Source organism: Dasypus novemcinctus, chromosome 2, assembly GCF_030445035.2.
Source record: "Dasypus novemcinctus isolate mDasNov1 chromosome 2, mDasNov1.1.hap2, whole genome shotgun sequence".
NCBI lineage: Eukaryota > Metazoa > Chordata > Mammalia > Cingulata > Dasypodidae > Dasypus > Dasypus novemcinctus.
The window spans coordinates 117432677-117455556 of record NC_080674.1 but is presented as its reverse complement, the minus strand read 5'-3'; the positions used below and the strand labels follow the sequence as shown (position 1 = coordinate 117455556).

The following is a 22880-nucleotide window of genomic DNA, read 5'->3' as shown; positions in this document are numbered from 1 at the left end:
GAGCAGAGACAGCCTGCCATGCTCCTGATGGCCCACAGCTGCAGCTCAGGGAGAAAGCATCCCCTGATGATGCCTTGGCTTGGACACTTCCATGGCCTCAGCACTGTAAGCCTTTAACCTAACCTAACCTAATAAATCCCAAGTGTAAATGCCAACCCGTTTCTGGCAAATTGCTCCCAGAAGCTTTTAGAAACCTAAAACAGGACTCTTTCTCATGAGCCATATATATATTTTGCTTGTATCTGGAAGATGGAAGTTGCAAGAATATTATACAAAAACCATCATCCCCTCTTTTGCCCTTCTCCATAACATATCTGAATTCAGAACAGTCAACAAGGTCAAAATACTATGCATCTAATACCCTGCCTAGTCCTTGCTAGAAATCTATATAATATAGGGAAAGCCATAAAGTTCTCCTTTGGTATATGGTATCTTTATTAAATGCAACTTTGCTGACACTGGCGTTTTAAATTTTTTCTATGCTTTACCTCCTAGAGGTTTCACATCCTGGGGTGGTGCACCATAGTGCAATTGAGATGTGTGTGAAGTGCCTTCTGCTGTAGAGTGGGAAAGGAGAATTATGAAAGAGGATACAGTGAGAAAGGAGAATTGGCATGGCACCTTTATCTCAGACACATCCTTAGGTAGGTCAGTTTTAGGAGTGTACATGGAAGTTGAGGATCTGGGAATTAAGTCCCTTAAAACTGTGTGTTGTCTGTATACCCTTTGGAAAGTCCTCATGTTCCCGTCTCTGAGATGCACACATATCCATCTGTTCAAATAGATTAGTGATCCACCTGATTGCTTAAGCTGGAATCTTGGTAACCATCCCTAGCTCTGTCATCTCCCCACCCTCTTAGCTAACCAGTCACCAATCCTGTCAGTGCTCTTCCTTAATAGCTAGAGTGACTCTATGATTCACCATCCAAGTCAGGATACTTTTGAGAGTGAAAAGGGACTTGATTAATAACTAAGCCAGGGCCACAACCGGTATAAGCAGGGACTCGTGTCTCCTACTAACCTCTCTGGAACAAATCTACTTCTCACTTTCAATTCAGGCTGCCATCAGATTAGGCCACTCTGTCCCTGACCAGGCTCCCTCCAATGTATTTCCTCTGTTGTAGTTGCAATTGTCCTTCAAAAAGCACCTTTAACGATGTCTGCTGTGGCTTAACATGCTTTAATGAGTCCCTAATAAAAAATCGGAATTCCTTAACATAGTTTACAGGGTCCTTCAAGATATGTGGCCCCTGCTTTTCTTATTGCACTGCTCTCCTTTTCACTTGGCCCCTGCCTTACACCCTCACCCAGACCCCCCACTCCAGGAACTTTACTGTCACGGTGAACTTCCTGCAATTCCTAAATGTCTCAGAGCACATTGTTTGTGCTGCTTTCCTTGCCTAAATACACACTGCTTGTTCTCTCCCTGCTCCCTTCTTTTACCTGGTTAATTGCTGCTCTTCCTTAGGACCCCGTTTAAGCATCTCCACTGCCTCCCTCTTCCTGAAGTGCTCCCTCTCCCCCAGGAATGCCCTAGGCCAGCCCTTTCACTTGTCCCACTCTGTTGTGGTTGCCTGTTAAATAAGGTCCTCACACTTGATTAGAAACTCCTCGAGGGTGTTTTGTGTCCTACTTATGAATACATTAACACCTGTGTCTCTACAAAGTACAGAAGTCTCTTAGACGGAGTGGACAGGCCACACAGAAATGAGTGCTTTGACCGCAGTGTCCCAGCTCTCACTGTCTGTTTCTTGCTTCCTTCCCTGCTATTCTTAGAATTTATTGCCCTGCTTTTCTTAAGAAAGGCTTCTGCTCTTCACTTTTATTTTTAAGATTTATTTTATTTATTTCTCCCCCACTTGCTTGCTGTCTGCTTTCTGTGTCTGTTTGATGTGTGCTTTCTGTATCTGCTCGTCTTTTTTTTTTGGAGGAAACAGGAACCAAACCTGGGGCCCCACATATGGGAGGGAGGTGTCCAATCACTTGAGCTACCTCTGCTCCCTGCGTTTTTTTGTGTATCTCTCATTGTGTTTCCCTGTTTGCACCATCTTGTTGCATCAGCTCATTGCACCAACTTGCTGTCTTGCTCATCTTCTTTAGGAGGGAACTGGACCCTGGACCTCCCATGTGGTAAGTAGACTCCCAACTGCTTGAGCCACATCTGCTTCTCTCTGCTGTTCATTTTAACTAGATTTTATGTAAATATATGGAAAGTTTTACTGAGATGTTAGATATTAAGTTGGAAATTTATGGTATTTTAAGGAATTGTAGATATTTAATATTCTTTATAAGCTGGATTTTCTAGTAAGAGGTAGTATAGTGTGTGATAGAAGAAAGTGTATTGTATGAGGATTTAAGTCCAGGTAATGTCATGTGTAGTTGAATGGTTATGGATCTCATGATTTAAAAAAATTTACTTATAATAAGTATTTTAATAAAACAGATTTTTAAAATCTTTTCTGTATTTGATGAATACTGTCTAATAAGCACAGAAGAGATGGTGTTTTTGTCTGGAACTATTTTCTATTTATAGTTGGTCTGATCTCTTCTGGTGCATCAGGATTTGGGAACTGCCGTGGGAGTGCTGAGAGAGGAGCCTGTCCGACTACCATCCAGGAGACTGTGTGGCCTCCTTGTGTCGTACCTGGGAAAGCAGAGGAGGCTTCGCATGTTTTTTAGTTTCTTTGTTATATGTGTGTTGATTTTCACATGGATTTGAACATGATTTTGAAGGATCTAGATTTACTTAGGGTCATCTCCATGATGTATCATGAACTTAACCCTTTAATATTTCTCTCTCCCCCCCTTTTCCTTTCCAGTGGTTCTTCAGAATGGGTGTAAGAGGATATCTTCAATGGAGCAAGAATAATGAAACATTTTATCCCACGGCTTTCATAAGTTTGTTGTCTTCCAGGTGTAGGGCAAGTGAGGGATTGAATTCTACCTTTGCATAGGAAATTCTTTCTGTATTAATGGTATACCCAGTGCCTTTTTTCCATCAAAAAATACATTAAAAGGAGAAATAATTTAAAATGAAAGAGGTACAAAATACTTTTAAACAGAACTATCAGGACTGGCAGAAACCTCAACAAATATGTACCCCCATATATTTGTACATAAAACAAGGCTTGCAGGTGTGCTAAGTAGTCTTCTTTGTCAATAAAACAGGGACCTGAGAAATTTCTGCGACCTATACCTCTTGGTTATATAATTAGGTGAAAGGAATATTGCTTATTATTTGGCTATTGGGAAAGCAGTGACTTTAGAATTAATTATTCTAGGCACTTTCTTGATTTTCATAGGAAAGTAGGTTTTTTTTTTTTTAATCTAAAGTTTTTGTAAAGAATCTCTGTTGACTTGACCTTGATTTAACCTTATTCCGAATTTTAAGAGGATTTTCTCCATGAATATAAAAAGAAATTTGATTGGGATGTGCCAGTAGCCTATTGATAAAATATATTTTATAGAATAGTTCCTATATAATTTTGTCTTGAATTTTATAAAATTCAGATATGTATTACATGTGTTAAAAGTTAAGGTGACTAGTTTATCTATTTTTGTATTACCTATTTCAGGAAGAAAGGTGCTCCAGAAAATATTCCAAGGTGGGCAGATATTTTCTTTGTGTGGGTAGGACTTATTTACCTACTTTCCCTTTTGGACCGTGAATTAAGAAAGTTGCTATATGAGTTAACAGAAATAGGCCTTTTAAAAGCTGATGATGTATACATGCTTAGATTTTTCTTACAAGATACCCGTTAACCTTTTGGGTTGCAGGGTTTTTTTCCTCAAGAAATCCTTGTTTAAAATTCTTCAGGGTTATATCTTTACTCTCATCAGCAGCCCTGACCTGGGTCCATGAAGAAAGAAGAGTGCTTGCTATTTCTCATTGCTGTTCAATCATGCAGCAAATATTTACTGGGTGACCACTGTGTCTCAGGAACTAGATTGTATTGGTGAGCAAGAGACAATGTCCCTGGTCGCAAGTAGCTTCTATTCCAGGGGAGTGACATAAATACATGTTCAAATATCAGGTAGTGATGAGTGCTTGTAAAATAATATGAAATGATGTACCAGAGTGACTGGGAGACTATTTCCTCTGGGTGCTCTGAAAAGGTCTCTCTGAGATGACATTTAACTGAGACTTGAATCACAAAAAGTGGAGGTGCATAGCAGACAGATCTCACTGCAAGACTGAGTAGGAGGAATTCTAGGACTGCAAAACGAGCAGTGATTCTGGTTAATAGTAAGCAAGGGGACGATGAAATGGGAATGGTAAGCATAGGGCCCAGCACCCTGCGGTAGGCTAAGTAGATGGAAATCTACTGTGAGGGTCAAGCTGAAGAGTGCTGGGCTCTGATTGAGGAGCTGGTTTGGGGAATCACCAGTTCTGTTTTGAATATGTTAAACTTCAGATGTCCATTGGACATCCACGTGATTGTATTAGGTGAGTAGTTTGGGTTCCTGGGAGGCTAGAGTCATCTTTAGGAGTCCTGAAGTTTTTAGTCATGAGATTGATGAGGCCATTTAGGAAGAAAGAAACTATAAATGTGGAAGAAAAGGGGCAAGACTGCCTTGCACAGTTGTGCTAACAGCGTAATTTGGACACTCTGGAGTTTGGCACAACTGTATTGTGGTGGTGCTGAGCAGGGCTTCAGGCCCTGCCTACTTCCTATCCCTTGACTTAGTTTGGCTCTGTTGTGGCCAATAACGTGGTCAGCTAAAATGACTTTTGCTTTCAGCTATTAGGACATAGGCTTATGCAAATCCTAATTTAGCAGCGTTTCAGAGCATGTCAGATTTAGGATTTTATTTCAAAGTGGTCTAAACACTGATACTTCAGTTATCCAGTTGCAGTATGTAGCAGCTTGAGGTATCAAAAATGTACATGAAACTTCCTAAGAAAGAACTGAAGTCTCTTGAACAGACAAAGCTGTTATCTTAGGGTCCATTCTTGGGATTTAGCAGTTTTCTCATAGTATCTGTCATCCCTGAAGTCCTTTTTATTTTTGTTTTATGCAGAATTCCAAAGATGTTGGTTGTTTGATGACCTGGCTCCCTGAGATTGGCGGCGGCCTGTTAGATGGACTTGTAGGGTAGCTCTGCTGGCAGCACGCACAGCTTGGCAGGAGGCAAGATTAAAGGATGATCTCTGGGTGCCTAGGAGATATAATAGTGGGTCCCTATAATCCAGTGTGGGTACATTAGCAAAAGAACTCATATTCAGCCACTTTATTTCTGATAAAACATTCAGAAAGATACTGAAAGATTTGTGTAGTATCTCTACTGGCTAATTGGGAAAAGATGTCCTAATCTGAAGGACGGTTAGATTGATTTAGGTGAGTTGATTATCCTTGTGCAAAGAGAACTGATTTCTGAATGAGAAGAACTTGGAGGGATGTTTCTAGTGTTATGTCCCAGGGCTTATAATATCTGTACTAATACCTGAGATAAGGATATCGAGGGCATGCTCTTCAAGTTTACAGATGACATAAACGGAAGGCACAGCAAGTACACTGAAAGAAAGAGTGAAGATCAAAAAGATCTTGGTGAATTGGAAAGTGTTCTTGTTATTCACTGCTGTGTAATAAGCCACCAAAAATTTAGTGGCCTTAAATTAACAGCAACACAAGTTTTGTTCATGAATCTGTCAGTTGGCCAGGGCTTGGCAAGGTTAACTCATTTCTGTTCCACTTAGTGTCAACTGGAGAAGCTCAAAGGCTGGAGGCTAGAATCACCAAAGTTTCAGTCATGTGTCTGGTCATTGATGTTGGCAGTGGCTGGGGCCTCAGCTGGAGTTGGGGAGGCAACACCTGCACGTGAGCTTTCCATGTTGTTGCTTGGCTTCCTAACAGTGTGCTGGCTGGGTTCCACCGGCCAACATTGAGAGAGGGTGAGAAAAGGAGGAAGAGAACAGTCAGGCAGAAGCTGTATCACCTTTGATGAGCAAACCCTAGAAGTCACACAGTGTTACTTCCGCTGCATTCTATTCATTTGAAATGAAAAGAAGGCCAGCCCACCTGTAACGGGAAGGGAGACTAAATTATACCTTTTACGGGAACAGAGTCACCTAATTTGTAGAAGTTTTAATAAGGTTTATTGTAAAAGTGTGGAATTGAATAGAGTTGGTAACACTTTATATTAGTATAACTAATTGCTGATTTATAAATGTGGTTGTGTGTGAAAGAGGGGTAGTCTGTGGACATACATATCAGTTGAAAAGAAACTAGAGAGTAATCTAGGGAATGTATAACTGATTTCGGTGGTGGATGAAGATTGTGGTTAATAGTGTAAGAATGCTGTTATTTTACAAAGTGTTAAGAATATGATACATGGGAAAATTACAGCTAGGTAGCATATGGACCATAGTTAACAATAATATTGTAATATTTTTGCAGTGATGACAAAGGTATTATATCCATTCAAACATCATCAAAGTATACAGTCAGTTCAAATGTGGTAAATCTTGATACATCCTGGCTCATCCTGGCTCAATTTTTTTTTTTTTTAAGGTATTAGGACCGGGAATTGAATTGCGGACCTTGTATGTGGGAAGCTGGTGCTTGACCACTGAGCAACATTGGCTCCTGAGTTGGTTTTTTCATTTGTTGTTTGTTTTTTCATTTTTAGGAGGTACTAGGAATTGAAACCAGGACCTCCCATGTGTGAAGCAGGTGCTCAACTGCTTGAACCATATCTGCCCCCCCCCCTCATTTATATTTAATAGTTGCTTCTTTAACTTATCTCTCCACTCTTGAATTTTATTGTGGCAGCAAAAAGAAGCCAATGGGGAACTTTCAGCAGTCTGCCTGGAAATCTTATCTGGATCATCCAGTTCATTAGGGACTTGCTTTCTCTGTTGCTCCAGGGGACAGCATTGCTAAACTTTCTGCCATTACATAGTGAAAGCCCTTTCTTCCTGGTTCCAATAGCTCTTTCTTCCTTTTCTTTTTGCTTTTATCAATAACCTCCCTGAGGACCCTCAAGCTTCCCCTAACATTCTTCTAAAGTCCTTCCTGCTGTCTCATTCCAGAAACACATAGTAGAGGGTGAAGAGAGATGGGTTAGATCATGTAGAGCCTTATATACCATTGTAAGGACTTTGGATGTTATGCTGAGTAAGAAGGGATGCCACTGAAGGAAACTGAACAGAAGAGTAAGCTTATCTGACCTGTTTTGAAAGAATTCCTCAACTGCAAGGGCAGATTCTTGGAAACCATTAAATGAGCTATTTCAGTAATCCAGGTGAGAGGCAGTGGCTGCCTAGACACGGTGGTAGTGATGGAGGTGGTGAGAATTTGTCAGATTCTTGAAATATTTTGAACATAGAGCCAACAGGATTTACAGATGGATAGGAAATAGGAGAAAAAGACATTTTGGCTTGAGCCAATGGAAGAGAGATCTGCAGTGTACTGTGATAGGGAAGACTGTGGGAGAAAAAGTCATTTCAGGGAGAAATGGAGTTATCCATTCACTTTTGCCCGAGTAAAGTTTGAGATTCTAATAGGCATCAGAGTGGTGTGTCACATAGGCAGGTGGATTTAGATGGCTTGATGAGGAGCCAGATGGTCCACCAGCAATTCACTGAAATCCACTTTTGCTGAAAAATGGGGCCCAGTTATGATGCCCCACCCCAACTGTAGATCACCCCAATGCTAGCTTCTTGTTTTTGTCTGCAAGATGGCTCTGTTATCGTCCTAAGGTATTGGACCTCTGGGGTCCTAAGACTTCTGTGATTCATCCCAAGGAGCAAATCAAAACTACAATCCTTTCACTGTTCCTTGGAGAGCCTAAAATCTGCCTATAAGGGCCCTGGGAAAAGCACAAATAGCTATCACCACAGACCTTGTTTTCTTGGAATATATGTGCAAATTATGTAGAGTCAGAGGAGTTCAAAAGTACTTCTCAACAATGAGGTTCTTGTACCTCCAGGGTCAACTCTTTATATTCCCTTAGAGCAAGAGGTTTTTCTGTTTTATTTTGTTTTGTTATATTGACAAAAACTATGTGTTCTAAGGCCTTTTCTTTGGCCTACAGGAAAAACTATTAAGTATCAGTGTAATATTCATAAATTCCCCAGAGGTATCTTAGTTTGCTAAGGCTGCTAAAACAAATAGCATAAACTGGTTAGCTTAAACAACAGGAATCTGTTGGCCCACAGGTTGGAGGCAAAAGCATGGCCCTGCCTTCTTTGAAGGCTGTGGCATTCTGGTGGTAGCTTGCTGGCAGTCAATCCCTGGTTCCATCACATGGCTATCTGTCTCTTTCTGTCTTCTCCTGTGGCTCCTACTGACTTCCGGGTCCAAATTTCCTTTGCTTATAAGGACTCCAGTCATATTGGATTAAGGCCCACCCTGCTTCAATGGGGTCTTGTCTTAAGAGGATCTTCAGAGATCCCATTCACAAATGAGTTCATATCCCAGGACTAGGGGTTAGGACTTGAACATATCTTTGTGGGGGGAGCCCAATAGTGGGTGTAGTACAGCCAAGCTTTTGTTTATTTCATATTCTCCTTGCTTACTTTAATTTTTTAGAGTTTATTTTATATTAGAGCTCTGGGATCCTCCAAAAGAACAATTATCAAATGAAAGTTTAGACTCTGCATTTAATATATGTCTTTTGAAGGTTAGGATATTGATTTACTGGATAGTGTTAGAGTTTTAAAGTCTAATTCTGAGACTGTTGCTTAGAAAATTGATGAAATTGAGACGTTATCAGATGATGTGGATAAAAGAAGCCCAGGGCTAAGTGTAGCCAAGACTGGCAGAGAATAAGAAGGAGTTTTGCCTGTCATTTCTTTCTGGGTTATTATAAATGCTGTTATTGAGATTGACGGGATCAAAGCAGTAAGCTCTACCTGCTTGTCTCGTATACCCTGGCAAAAAGTCAGAACCAAGAAGGCTGTTGTGATTCCTTAGTGCTTGGGGATTTCGGATACAGTATATTAACATTCCCCTGTTAGGATGCAGGTTGTACAAAATCAGGGCTAAAGAGCAGTGTCTATTTTGGTTAAATGTTATCATATCTTCCTACAGAATAGGATGTAATCCAGTTTGTAAGGATATATAAATGACAGGATTTATATTTAGAAATAGGTGAGATGGGGGGAAGGAGTGAGGAAGGGAGATATCAGGTTGTGAACACAAAATAGACTCCCAAGGAAGTGAACACATAGATGAGTGCCACAAAGACCTATGCCTTTTGAGGTCTGGGCCACAAATGTGGCTCTAAGCTGTGCAGCAGGCAAGAAGGAAAGAACTGGCTATAATATGAAAAGAATATTCTAAGAAGAATAACTGCTGATACTCTACAGAATTTCTTCTGACCAAGGGTTGACACAAGGAGGAGAGTATCAGCGATTTTCCTGGAAAATGAATTGCAGGAATGGGAGAGACAGAGCTGTTTCTCCTGGCACCCCCGGCAGGGCAGAACAGCTTCACACATAAGTGCAGTTCAGGAAAGCCCTTCTTGGGGGCCCAGAGCCGCCTTGCAAGGTGTGACTCTACTCCTCACTTTCCCCCCACCCAGGACAGATGAGAAGACTGGGCCTGTCTTTCTGGTTGTCTTCCAAAAATATTGAGTTCTTAGCTGAGTATTTGTTAGGTATTGGGCAGCATGGATTTCAATATAGTACTTTACTGTAAAGGATATAGAATATCCCATTCTATGTTTTCTCTTACAGATGAACCCATTTGCTTTAAGAGCAGTTGAGCTAGTAGATGTCATTTTTTTTAAAGTTGAAGGCTCTTTTTTCCCCCATTTTTGTATTTTGAGAATTTTTTTGTCAACACACCATTGAAAGGTAGTTCAGTGAAGACTTATTAGACTCACCAGCAGAGTTCATTTTCTTTGTATATAATTTTATTATCTTGTGCATACTCATCTTCTACACAATACTTACCACATTGTCTTGCAATTCTATGTTTCTTGTCTCTTGCTAGGCTTTGAATACCTCAGTGTTAGAGGCAAGTCTCATTTATCTTTGTTTTCCCATACTCTCCATGAAAGTATCAGATATGGCATATAAAAAGCATGTAGGGGGAAGTGGACTTGGCCCAGTGGTTAGGGTGTCTGTCTACCACATGGGAGGTCCGCGGTTCAAACCCTGGGCCTCCTTGACCTGCGTGGAGCTGGCCCATGCACAGTGCTGTTGCGCACAAGAAGTGCAATGCCACGCAGGGGTGTCCCCGTGCAGGGGAGCCCCATGTGCAAGGAGTGTGCACCGTAAGGAGAACCACCCAGTGTGAAAAGAAAGTGCAGCCTGCCCAGGAATGGCACTGCACACACGGAGAGCTGACGCAACAAGATGATGCAACAAAAAGAAACACAGGTTCCGGTGCCGCTTACAACAACAGAAGCAGACAAAGAAGATGCAGCAAATGAGGGGAGGAGAGAAATAAATAAATAAATAAATAAATCTTAAAAAAAAAAAGCACATAGGGAAGCTGATGTGGCTCAAGTGATTTGGCTTCCGCCTACCATATGGCCTACCAGGGTCCGATCCCTGGGGCCTCTTGTTTTTTTTTTTTTTAAAAAAGTGTGCCCGCCCGATCACATAGTCAGAAGGTGACACAGCAAAAGAGAAACGAAGGAGAGAGTCAACAGAAACCAGGAACTGAGGTGTCACAAATGATGGAGAACAGCCCTCCACATCAGACAGAGGTCCGCAGAATTGAATCCTGATGAATCCTAGAGGAAAAAAATGAGAAGAGAAGACAAAAAAGAGAAATAGATCCAGAAGATCACACAGTGAATGGACACAGACAGCAAAAAACATCAGGGCGGAGGGAGGTGGGGGAGAAAAAAAGAACATGTAAACTCGATATTCCATAAATATTAAATAAATGAATGATATTCCAGTTTAGAGCCTATAATTAGAATATTGGCACCCCATGACCAGTATTCTGGATAGAGGCCCAAAAACCAGAATATCTTGTCTATTGACAAATTCTTGTGCCCTTTTTTTTTTTTCGGTTATGCAGAGGCAGCCTATTGTGTTTCATTGTGATCAAATATTTGCAGTGTTAGCTTGTTGATAATGAGCAGTGACAAGTGCCATCCTCGTATGGGTGCTTCCAAGGTCATTTCTTTTCCCTTGGTGTGCATAAATGGGTTTTATATATTTTAAGATGTTAACTTATGAAACCTAGTGCCTTGTGTTTATTATTTATGTTCTGGGACATTTATCATTGTCTGACCTCTGTAGCCCCTGGTTTCCATTTTGACCAGATGAAGTTTGTGCGAGACAAGCTCTGGAATGATGCTTAGCATATCTAATGTGCAGCATGTTGATTGAATAGCCCTTGACTAAGACTTGACTCTTCTTTCTCTTGCTGCAAAATTGTAATTTCTTGCTTATCTCAGAACTTCGTTATATCCTTTTGCCTCAAAATTTGATCACTCTCAAGGAAAGATTGGTTTTAAAATTGTTCAGATTATTATTAATGTGAAATTTTTTAATAGTTTAATCAGTCTTATTATATTTAAACACTTCTTTCCCATTTCCTCTACCTTACTTTTTATACAACTGAAGACCATTCTGGTGTCAGAAAAACAGAAAATAATAGAATTGAAAGGTCTGTAAGATTTTGGTCGTTAGGGGGGTGATGATGTTAAAAGGAAAGACTAAAATTCTCTTCCAATTTCTATTTCTTACTAGTTTCAAGATGAATTTAGGAAGAGAGCAGTAAAACCACAGGCTCCTTTTTTCCCTCCTAAGCACTTAGTAAGCCCTCATGTGTAAGACTCCGAGCCAAGGGTTGGGGGCCGCATCAAGATGAATGAACCATGGCCCTTCTCCCAAGTGATACGGAGCATGAGACATCAACACAAATAACCAGCACGGTGTCTGCCCTTATTAGTCATGTGTCCTGAGACGTGGGACACATCAGATCCTAGAATCATTGCTTTGTTATTTCTAAAGTGGAAATAATAGCATCTGTCTTGTAGGGTTGCTGTTAAGGATTAAATAAGGTACAAAGAAACTGCGGCCACATAAGATACCTGACACATGTCGTTTGTAAGAACTGGTAAAGTATTTGGTGGTAAGAATCACGAGAAGAATATGAGTGTAGTGCTGTTATAGTCGAGAAGTGGGGGAGATCTTGTGACTGGACATATGAATAAGGTGGCATTTTGACTGAGGCTTGAAGCTGTGTGGACTTTTGAGAAGCAGTCCTGGGAAAGGCAGGATACCATGCAGAGGGAATGGAGGAGAGCAGTGGGTGAATTGGGGGCAGGGCATGTGGAAGGGAGTAGGGGAGATGAGACTGGAAAGAGGGCAGGTCCTGTGGCCTTGAGGCCTAAGTAAAGGGGTTGGAATTTATGCATATGGCATGATCAGAGTTCTGCTTTCTACAGAGGGCTTGAAAGGTGGTTTGTGGGAGAGAAATGAGATGAAAGATAGAGTACCCACTGTGAGTCTCTGGTGGGAGACTTTGGGACTGCTGTGAAAGGAAGGAAAACAGAAAAGGAGCAAAGAAGTGGTGGGACAGGGCTGTTTACAAGGAGGAGAGCTGTGGAGATCTGGGGACAGGATGGGCAGATAGTGAGGGTTCAGCACATAATCTGTCCTATGCTGGGGCAAAGATGCACAGAATTCAGTGAAATCTTCTGAGGTAGCTTTGGTTTGTCAGTAACATCAATCAGTGTGTCAAGACCCAACTGTCAAGGTGCTTGGAACTTTCTATAGGGAGGTGGGTTAGGAGTTGGGAGACCTGAAAATAGAACTAGTTGTCATTAATTAACCATGTAATACTGAATTAAGTCATTTATTTTCTTTGTGCCTCAATTTATTCTTATGTAGAAAGAGTTTTGTTGAAATATTCACAAAGGAGCCCTTTTATGTCCAAATTTCTATGATCTAAATAGAAGTGAATTTGCATCCTGCCTAATTTTGCTATACTCTGTCTCTGTCCCTCAGCAGTTATATGATCTTGAGAAAAGTACCTTTAGAATTTGCTCATCTGTAGAATGAGATTGTTGGATTCTGTGAGGTCCATCTAGATGCCACTATTTTTTTTTTTAAGATTTATTTTTTTAATTTATTTCTCTCCCCTTCCCCCCTTCCCCCCAGTTGTCTGCTCTCTGTCCATTCGCTGCGTGTTCTTCTCTGACTGCTTCTATCCTTATCAGCGGAACTGGGAATCTGTGTTTCTTTTTGTTGCGTCATCTTGTTGTGTCAGCTCTCTGTGTGTGCGGCGTCATTATTAGGCAGGCTGCACATTCTTTTGCTTTGCGTTGGAGGGCTCTCCTTTACAGGGCACACTCCTTGTGTGTGGGGCTCCCCTACGTGGAGGACACCTCTGCATGGCATGGCACTCCTTGCGCTCATCAGCACTGCGCATTGGCCAGCTCCACATGGGTCAAGGAGACCCGGGGTCTGAACCACGAACCTGGGCCAAGTCTGCTTCCCTAGATGCCACTATTAGGCATCCCAGAAACAGGAGTAGAGAAAGCAGGTGACCCAAGATTAACACTGGCAAGGGCAATAGTAAAAGATGAGAGAGTATGGTGCAGTGAGTGAAACACTGAATGACATTTGGGGTTGTGTGCAAGATGGAAATGAAATAATAACACTGAAATAATGACATTTGGAGCAGATGGTGTGCAAGCTGGGAATGAAGCAGAGGACTGTGAGAATAAAAATGGGTAGTGCTTTTGCCTTTTATCATTAAAAGTAATCTGGATGGGGATTCTTGCTTCTTTGATTACTCCTACCTCAGCATATTCAGCATATTCTTCTCTAAGCCTCCATTTCCTTATCTTTAAATGGGATGTTGATATCAGCCTTATATGGTCATACTGAAAATTAGAGATGGTCTCTGAAGACTTGGCAGAGTGCCTGATAGATCGTAGGACATTAAGCGAAAGGAAGTAATTTTCTTTATTAGGTCCTGAGGGTAAACATCGTATTAGGAAGGCTAAGGGAATGAGATGAAAGAGGGCAAGAAAAGTTACAGTAAGTGAATAGTGTTCAGTTTATAGTTGTGAAAAGATAGGCTGAGGGTATAGGTCATGGGAATATGATGTCATTTTGCTCCCATGGCATTATCTAACACTGGATAAAAAATAATGGACATTACTGGGTACATGAATGTGGCATGCCACGAAAGGCAGAATAATGACCCCCAAAGATGTCCATGTCCTCATCCCTGGGACCGGTCAGTATGTTACATTACATGGCAAAGGGACTTTGCAGATGTGATTAAGGTTATAGATCTTAAGCTAGATCTTACCAGGTTTACCAGATGGCTGCGATCTAATCATATGAACCCTTAACAGCAGAGAACTTTCATTGGCTGGAGTCAGCGAGATGCAGAAGTCTTGAGAGATTCTGAACATGAGCAGTTTGTGATTTGGGGTGCACATGCAATGACTGGACCTAAGGGTAGCCCCTGGCAATAGCTAGGAAAGGAAATGGGAACCTTAATCCCATAGCAGTAAGGAACTGAATTCTGCCAGTAACAGCAAAGAACATGGAAATGGATTCTTCCCAGAGTCTCCTTATAGAAAGAACCTCAGCTGGCTAACATCCTGATTTCAGCCTTGGAAAAACCCAGGGTGGAGAAACCAGCCAAGATGACCTGGACTTCTGAACTGCTGAACAATGATGTAATGAATGGGTGTTGTTTTAAGCTGCTGAATTTGTGGTAATTTATTACAGCAGCAATAGAAAATGATTGCAAGTGTTAATGGGAATTTGTGTACTTGTTTTCCTTGGTTTTCGCCTCTGAAAAATTAAGGGATAGTCAACCTTTTTATTTAACATTAATGGCAAGAAACAATCCATCTAACGTTTCCATTTCATGGGAAATATCCATAGCTTTCTATATATAGAGGATGACTGTGCTCTGTGTTCAACACACAGTTTAACATTTGGGTTGGTTTTATTCTACTTGGATGGGTCAGAATTTCCATGTGAACCATTATTTTAACACCAAAGTCATATCAGTGCTTACAAACTCTGCTTCAAATACCTTTTCCATTTTAAAAGTGAGTGATTCTAGACCTTTAAAAAAGAAGAAAATTATAAGGAACATGTTGCTACACTTAGGTAGGTTGGCTACTGTAGTATATAAAAAGGGTGAAAAATTGAACCTGCTATGTGAGTGGGAAATAATGAAGATTATATATACATGAATAGAGTTTAGCACTATAATAAACTCAAAATAAAATGAATGACACATTCTTAGTATGAGTAATTGTTATATGTAATTAGGAGTAAAAGGTAAGAGGATTGTATTAAAGATTATAATTACTGTTTTTAATTACTTTTACCGTTATGTAGCAGGGAGCACATTTCAGCCATGAACTGAGGGGAAGGGGCAGGGAAACTAGGCAGGAAAATTTTCTTAGATTCTTCTTGTGACTTCTTGATTCTTGACCCAGGGTGCCTCTCGGGGCTTGACTTCCAGGGGGTGGTGGTGGGGCAGGGGAGGTGTGAATGTTTCCACCAGGGCAAATATGAGAGTGCTGGGAGTGGGTGGTTCACGGTGGATATTGCCCCTTATTGAGGAATAGTGGAGAAATGGAAACAGGTTATCTGGGTCCTTGGGGTCCCCAGTATTTGGCTGGGGTACTTAAAGCCCTCTCCTGCCCTTCCACGGACCCCTCAATCCCTTTGCCTGTGTGCTTCTTTGGGAATCCCAGAACCTTTTCTGTGCTTTGTTTGCTTCTCCCTTGTTCTTTCCCCAGATGGAGAGAGGAAGTTGAGACTTGTTTCTTCTCTTTCTTCCAGATATTTTATTCCACAAAGGTGGGAATTAAAGGAAGGCCTCTTCCCAGAACTCAAAATTCTCCCCATCTCTGCCTGAAATTCTATTCATTAAAGATAATTTGAATTACTAAGCAAGTACCTTAGAAAGGCCATTATTAAAAATAATCACCTTCACGCCTTTATAATCATTGCCAGCGTGCATGGCATACAAACTATGAGCAAGGGCTATCTATCTACAGACTTTACATGAACTCATGTATTTAATTTTCACAGCATCACTATGAGGGGTTTCAGATATGTTGAGTGACTTGCCCCAAATTACATAGTGATGACAAAGGGAGAGCCAGGACTGGATCCACTACACTGAGCTGCCTCTCCTGGATCCTTTTTAAAAATTTTAAAATTTATTTCTCTCCCCTTCCCCACTGCCGCCCCCCTTTACCCCCAGTTGTCTGTTCTCTCTGTGTCCATTCGCTGTGTGTTCTTCTGTGTCTGCTTGTGTCAGCAGCACCGGGAATCTGTGTTTCTTTTTGTTGTGTCATCTTGTTGTGTCAGCTCTCCGTTGTGTGCGGCGCCATTCTTGGGCAGGCTGCACTTTTTTCACGCTGGGCGGCTCTACTTACAGGTGCACTCCTTGCACGTGGGGCTCCCCTATGCAGAGGACAGCCCTGTGTGGCATGGCATTCCTTGCGCGCTTCAGCACTGCGCGTGGACCAACTCATCACACGAGTCAGGAGGCCCTGGGTTTGAACCTTGGACCTCCCATGTGGTAGGATGCCCTAATATTGGGCCAAATCCACTTCCCTCTCCTGGATCCTTAGTGAGAATTTGATTGCTTTCTTCCTAAAATCTAGCAGCCATACCTATAAGGGATAGTGAGACTGGAAGTGGAGAGGTATGAGGTTAAGAGGGTAAGGATATTTTTAGGGGAGACACGGCTCTGGAGTCATGGTGATGGGGGCTTTAGAAAGAGATTTAGAGGATGTTCTTTGCTGCCATTGTTTTCCCACCAAAAGTAGTATTCTACTCATGCTCACATATAATGCTCCTTGTACTCAGTACTGTAATTCAACCAAGAACCCAGTGGGTACTATTTCTCTGCTTGTCTCTGAACACTGACAACATTTTTTCTTTTCTTCTCATATACCAGCAGCAGAAAGCTCTTACGTATATTTGTGTGTATATAGGATAATTTGAACATTTTACATATCAAATATTTAAATGTCATTTTAAGTATTAATAACACTTTACCAATATTCTTGAAGTAAAGGCCAGTGGAAACAGCTGATTTCTATAACTGCCTCTTTCTTCCTCACAGTACTGGCTGGATCCTGCAAAAACCCTTGCTGAGCACAAAGAACTGATCAACAGTAGGTATTTATTTTTCACTTTTTAAAGGGATGGTTGGAAAATGATATAATGCCCATTCTTCGTTGGGTACAGACTTGGGCTCTGGTACTAGAGAAGTAAGGAACATGGAAATGAGTGTTGTGTGCATTGCTGGCCTCTCTCCAGACAATTAAATTTTAGTTAATGATGATGAGAGGATCTTAATATTGAATATGGCCTATGGGCACGCCTCCCCTTGACTGGCAGTGATTTTTCTTTTTTAAAAAAATAGCGGTCTTAAAACAGAAAAGGCAGAGAAGCACTTAATTTTTTAAAAAGGCAGACATCTAAGCTTTAAAATAAAGCTTGGTTTCTTAGGTTGAGGGATTGTTTCATCATTCACAGCACTCAGCTTGCTGAGTCAGTGATTGTGGGGTACCCTTGTGACCTGAAAGAATTGCTGTGGCTTCAGAGAGAAGGCCCTTTGGGGTAGCTTTTGATTTTATCGATACAGAATATAATTAAGGTTAAATTCTAGAACCTTTCATTTCTGTAACCCAAGTTTTTGTTTATGAACACACATATAAACATAAACCTATAGGTTCCTTCGGGGTGCAGAAGATTAGTCATTTTGTTTTATTATATGAATTATTGCTAATCCAGTCTTAATGGGGTTCTCCTGGCCTTTCTCACCCTACTTCTGAGTCCATACTTTCCATATGTATTTGCCGTTCCCGTGTGGTAAAATTGGTTGTGTGGTACCTGGGCCTCAAGTGCAAGAACGTAGCTGTGTCTCAGAAAAGAACTGGAAATCAGCGACAGCAAAGCCATCAGAAACCCAGCAAGGGCCGTCTCTTTTAACCTTTGCTTCATTTTCCTTTCTCTGTGTAGACTGTCTTTCTTCTCCATCTCCATGGTGGAAAGCTCCAGTTTAAACATCTCAGCCTCAGCTGCAGGCAGAGCCTGACTGTCTGTCTGTGAATTGCTGTTCCCAGCTCCAGGGCAGGAGAGTCAGACCAGCCTAGCTTGAGTTGAGGACCTTGGTCTGCTCAGCTATGTGAGGCTTTTCTTTAAGGTTAAGTACAAACATAGCTGCTAGGGGTCCAGCCTTCCGGATGTGGTGAGAGGGCAGGTTACAGAAATGGGGGCTGGTGGCCTGTGGGCTAAGAGAAAACCCTCAAAATATTTACCGTAGAAATAATCGAGTTTGGCTTGCTTGGTAAACTAATTTGGAAGGGTTTAATGATCTACTGTAGATGAAGTAGCTAGTTGGTGGCAGAGAGTTGACCAGAGCCGCCTACTAAAGGCCGTGTGTGGTTAGATATGAATGCAAATAATTTCCATAAGAAAAGCTCATACACATGGTAGGACTTGCAATTTAAAGAGTCTTATCATTTAGGACCTAGAGAGCTTAAGTTTTCCAAAAAAGTCACATATAAATATTAATATAGTAAATGTCTGTTTTGTCCATTTGACCCAAATACTTAAAAAATATCAGGTAGCAATTAGAAAAATTTTATGAATTATTGTTTTAAAATAAACTCACAGGTTTTTTTAAAGGAAAAAAATGTTGAGATTTCTATTTAGATAATAAATAAAAAATGTAAATTATCATACCTAAGGTGCATCAGAGTTTAACTAAGCACATTTCAAGTATGCTTTTATATGGTATGGGTTATTCTATTTAATTATCATTACTAAAATAATAGTTTTTCATCCTAAAAAAGACTCAATACTGGTAAATTTTTGGTATGGAATAAGAATAAAACCCGGATAGTCTAACAAATGGAAGATAATATAACTGAAGGAACCTATGTTTTATCTCATGAAAGAGTTTGATAATTAGTAAAGGAAAATGACTGTCAAATAATTTAGTCAGGAGGAATACCTATAAATGTGATAAAACGTTTGGCTGTCACCAAGATTTGTTTCAGTAGGTCTTGTCTTATTGATCCCTGAGCTAATGGGAGACTCCTCACTTTCTATAAAGGCCTCCAGTTTAAACTTCACAAAAGGTAGATTAGGGGATTCCTAGTTTCTTGCTTCTGTATTTTTTTGCTAAAGTCAAACAGTATTACCTTTATTCTCCATAATGGTTTCTTAAAGGTGGATTCCATGGAATGACATGGATTCAAGAAAATAATTGTTTAGTAATTTGCTTTGTCAGCACCTGATTTTTGTAGTCAGAGTCTGAGAAGGCCAAAATGTCTGGCTAGACATATCTTTGCTCCAGTATTTCCATAGCCTTTGATTGCTCTATAAAACAGTGATTATATGAAAGTATTTGCTTATTCTAAAGGTGTTATAATTTTGTGTTTCCCCAGAGGCTTTATGGAATAGTGTCAAAAAAAGTACTGAACTCTAGGTATCAGCAAACTTGGTTCCCATCCCTGTGATCCTGGGCAAGGTGTTTAACTCCTTGAAGCTCCATCTGCCTTGCATATGTTACCAGGTTGTTGTTGAGAATCAAATGTTTATGAAATCTCTCTGTGCATTATTGTATGCAATGGAATGGTAATGGCATCTGATATTTAGAAAACAAGCCATTTCATTTTTGAGTGGGTAGTGAGGGACTGATATGGACCAGAAGTCCTGAGAGAAAATTAGCCAAAACCTAATGCTTTTAATTGTATGTTTTTCAAACTTCTTAACTGCCCATCATTAAACACACTTGAAATGGTTAGCCTTGGCAAATAGGGTGTAATCTGTCATGTCCCAAAGAATAAAGTCAAACTCTGGTTCCTGGAGAAGGACTTTTCTTTCCCTTTGTGCACTGTTGCAGCAGCATCTGTGTGCCTTCCCTCCCCCAAATGCCAACCCCAGTGGCCTGCGGGCACAGGCAGACCCATCTGTTCACAACACAGACCTTGATTGACATAGACAGATCAGCCGATGGTGGACTTCCTGTCTCTTCTAAATATTTAATAGTCTGGGCCTCCCTGACATCAGTGTTCAGGGAGAGAGGTGTGTTTGTCAGAAATACAAATACAGTATTAAGTAAACATAAAAAATTGAACATAGATAATCAATTCTAATGGTAATGAATTGTAGCAAAGGGTTTTTTAAATTTTAGTTTTTAAAAAAGCCCTGGCATGGGAAGTGCCTTATATAGGAAACCATAGATGAGAGGACAAGGGCAGGACCTTAATTTTGGTTGTCTTTGGCATGTCAGGAGCAGGGACTGGGGGTTCGACATATATTAACATGTCCATGTAATAATAGTAATAATATATAATCACATAGTTTGTATATTATAAATGCATTGTGTTGCTTTTGTTCTATTTCTTTTCCTCAGCTTCCAAATTTGTGACTTTCTTTACTAAGTTAAAATGAAAATAGAAAGACTGGGGTTACTTTATGTCAATTATACTTCAAACACATGGGCTTACAACATGTAGGTGGAAGTATTTTTACTGAGGTGCAAGTTGGTGTTTTTATTTGAATGAGAGAGCTTTTGTTGAAAAAAAATTAAATACTGATATCACCAATTAGTATTCCAGGTAACCAATCTATTTTTAAATAAAGCATGTTAGATTTAGTTACTGTAAAGCTCTGAACTATGCAGTTTTGGAAATATTACAGGTCAGATTTGTTATCTCTAAAATAGAAATATGTTTAATGAAAGCATATAATATATTGTTCTTGGCACCCAAGAAGTTTGTATCCTTTTGTACAATATGAGTGTTTGGTTATATTTTATATTTACCCATGTAGATACAATTAGTTTTTGTTTCTGATTTTTTTCTTTGTACTGGTAGACCTAATTCTGTGGTAAATGAACGAAATGAGAAGTGTGTTCTTAAATATATATTTTTAGATTCAGAAAAGTTTGAGAATCAAACAAGTATTGTCCCTAGTCCTACCACATAGCCTCAGTGATGATTAAATTTTTACCTAAAAATGATAATAAATATATATGGTAAGAAAATTTGAACAGAGGTTAAACGTGGAAAGTTTCTAATCCATATTTCCAGAGTTTACTACTATTAGTAGTTTCATATATGTTCTTCTAGAAAAAAAATGTAATTAATAGATTTCTTACCTTTTTTTTTTTTTCCTCAAAAGGGATTGCATTTCTGCACATAAGAATATACATTGGTGATCTTTCCATATCAGCATATATAGATGTCCTTCTACCCTTTTAAACAATTGGGTAGTATCATTTATATGTATTATAATTTATGTAAACAGTTTCCCCTACTGATGCGCATTTATTTCCAGCTTTGTACAAGCATGTTTTTTTTTCAATTTTTGCTATAAAGTGATAGGTGAGTGCTTTAAAAATACTTATTTTGCATTATCAGTAACCTTCAATATGGAAAATACATATATGTTGCAGACAGTTTGAAAAATGGGAAAATATGAGTAATAACATTTTGATATATCTGGTCCTACCTTTTTTCTGTATTTATTTTTAGGTACATACACGAGTACCTACCTAACTGAAGTCCTACTATTATACAGTTCTGAGCCCTGCTTTTTTCCATTTTGTGTTTTCCCAATTCTTTAGAAATTCTTAGTGAGTGCAATTTTTAATGATTGTGTAATATTGTACTATGACTTTGACCAATTTATAATGTGAAATTTAATTAATTTCTATTTCTTATTTTAGCTGGACCTCCATATACTTTGTATTTTGGTATTAAATTCTATGCCGAAGATCCATGTAAACTTAAAGAGGAGATAACCAGGTATAGTATTGACAGTGCTTTTGAACTGAAGCATGTATGGCATATGCAAAAGGCTTTATTTTTTTAAAATTAAAATTTGGTGCAAATTTGGTAAAAATTAAAATTTGATGTCTTGTCTTCCTGCCTGTTGTTATGCTTCTCCTTTGAGGGTTAAATTTAAATGAGCATTGTATAAGGCAGTGTCTGATGATAGATGTGTTTGAAAAATGGCATAAACCTGGGTGACATGATGATAGATACATACAACTGCTGTATTGTGATTTCTGCATCCTAATTGTTAAGGATGCATTCAGTCTTTTGTATTCATGTCAGAGTAGCCATTCGAACTGTCCAAAAGAAGAATATTTTGGGTGCTTTGTTTGTATATGTAAATATAAATTTGAAAAGCTGGTCCTTTCTTTATAATAGGTCATAGCTTAAATATCAGGTATCCAGGTGTTTTATTTATCTTTATATGGAATGAAAAGATTGCTGCTTTAAGGGAGAGAAAAGACCATTGTCTTATAGTATATTACTTCACTTATATCACCAAGTATTTTCAGTTAAGTCAGAATTTCCTATTGGTATTGATACTATGTTGTCAAAATAGTTCATTTCATAAGATGTGAAAGTGGTTTATAAAGAGTGGACAGTAGTGCATGATTTAACTCATTCCACTAGTGACCTAACCTCTTGTGGCAGCAAAAACAAAAGTGTTTTCCCTAATTTAACTGAGTGGTTGGTTTTCTCAGTGAACCCAAAGATGGGTCAAGCAAGTAAAGCCTAATGCATTATTACAAAATACTGGAATTTGTTTTTTTAATAATTAAAGCAGCTTGTGGGTTTGTTTCTATCCCATCCTTTCATCCTTCCCTTTAGACTTTCGTCTTTATTCTGAATACCACACAAAAGAGTGAGAAGAGAGTAGGCAAATTGGGCTTTTTCTGCCCCCCTCTGAAGACCTTTTTTAGAACCATGTTCGTATCCGCATCCACTACTTCTAATCACCTTCTTAGTGAGCTCTTGGAAAAGCAGGGATGTTAGTTCAGGCTTTCATGGAGCACACCTGTGTGGGAGAAAGAACATTGGGTTGGGGATATGTTCAGGAGAGCAGTGGTATTTAAATTAGAGTTTCACGAATAACATTTCTTTTATAGCCTGGA

General features: G+C 39.7%; 1 protein-coding gene across 7 annotated transcripts in view; it reads left to right on the top strand.

Annotated features, from left to right (window-relative positions):
* EPB41L4A (erythrocyte membrane protein band 4.1 like 4A) overlaps window positions 1–22880 on the top strand; it is a 266210-nt gene that overhangs the window by 119086 nt on the left and 124244 nt on the right. For 6 of the 7 annotated variants that reach the window (XM_071209359.1, XM_004452449.4, XM_071209364.1 and 3 more), the window contains 2 exons: window positions 17037–17088; window positions 21660–21738. In XM_071209359.1, coding sequence (XP_071065460.1) covers window positions 17037–17088; window positions 21660–21738 — 131 coding nt within the window. Of the gene's footprint in view, window positions 1–495; window positions 645–2100; window positions 2131–2533; window positions 3606–17036; window positions 17089–21659; window positions 21739–22880 lie in introns of those variants that run through there. The other variant, XM_071209371.1, reaches the window with a different exon arrangement.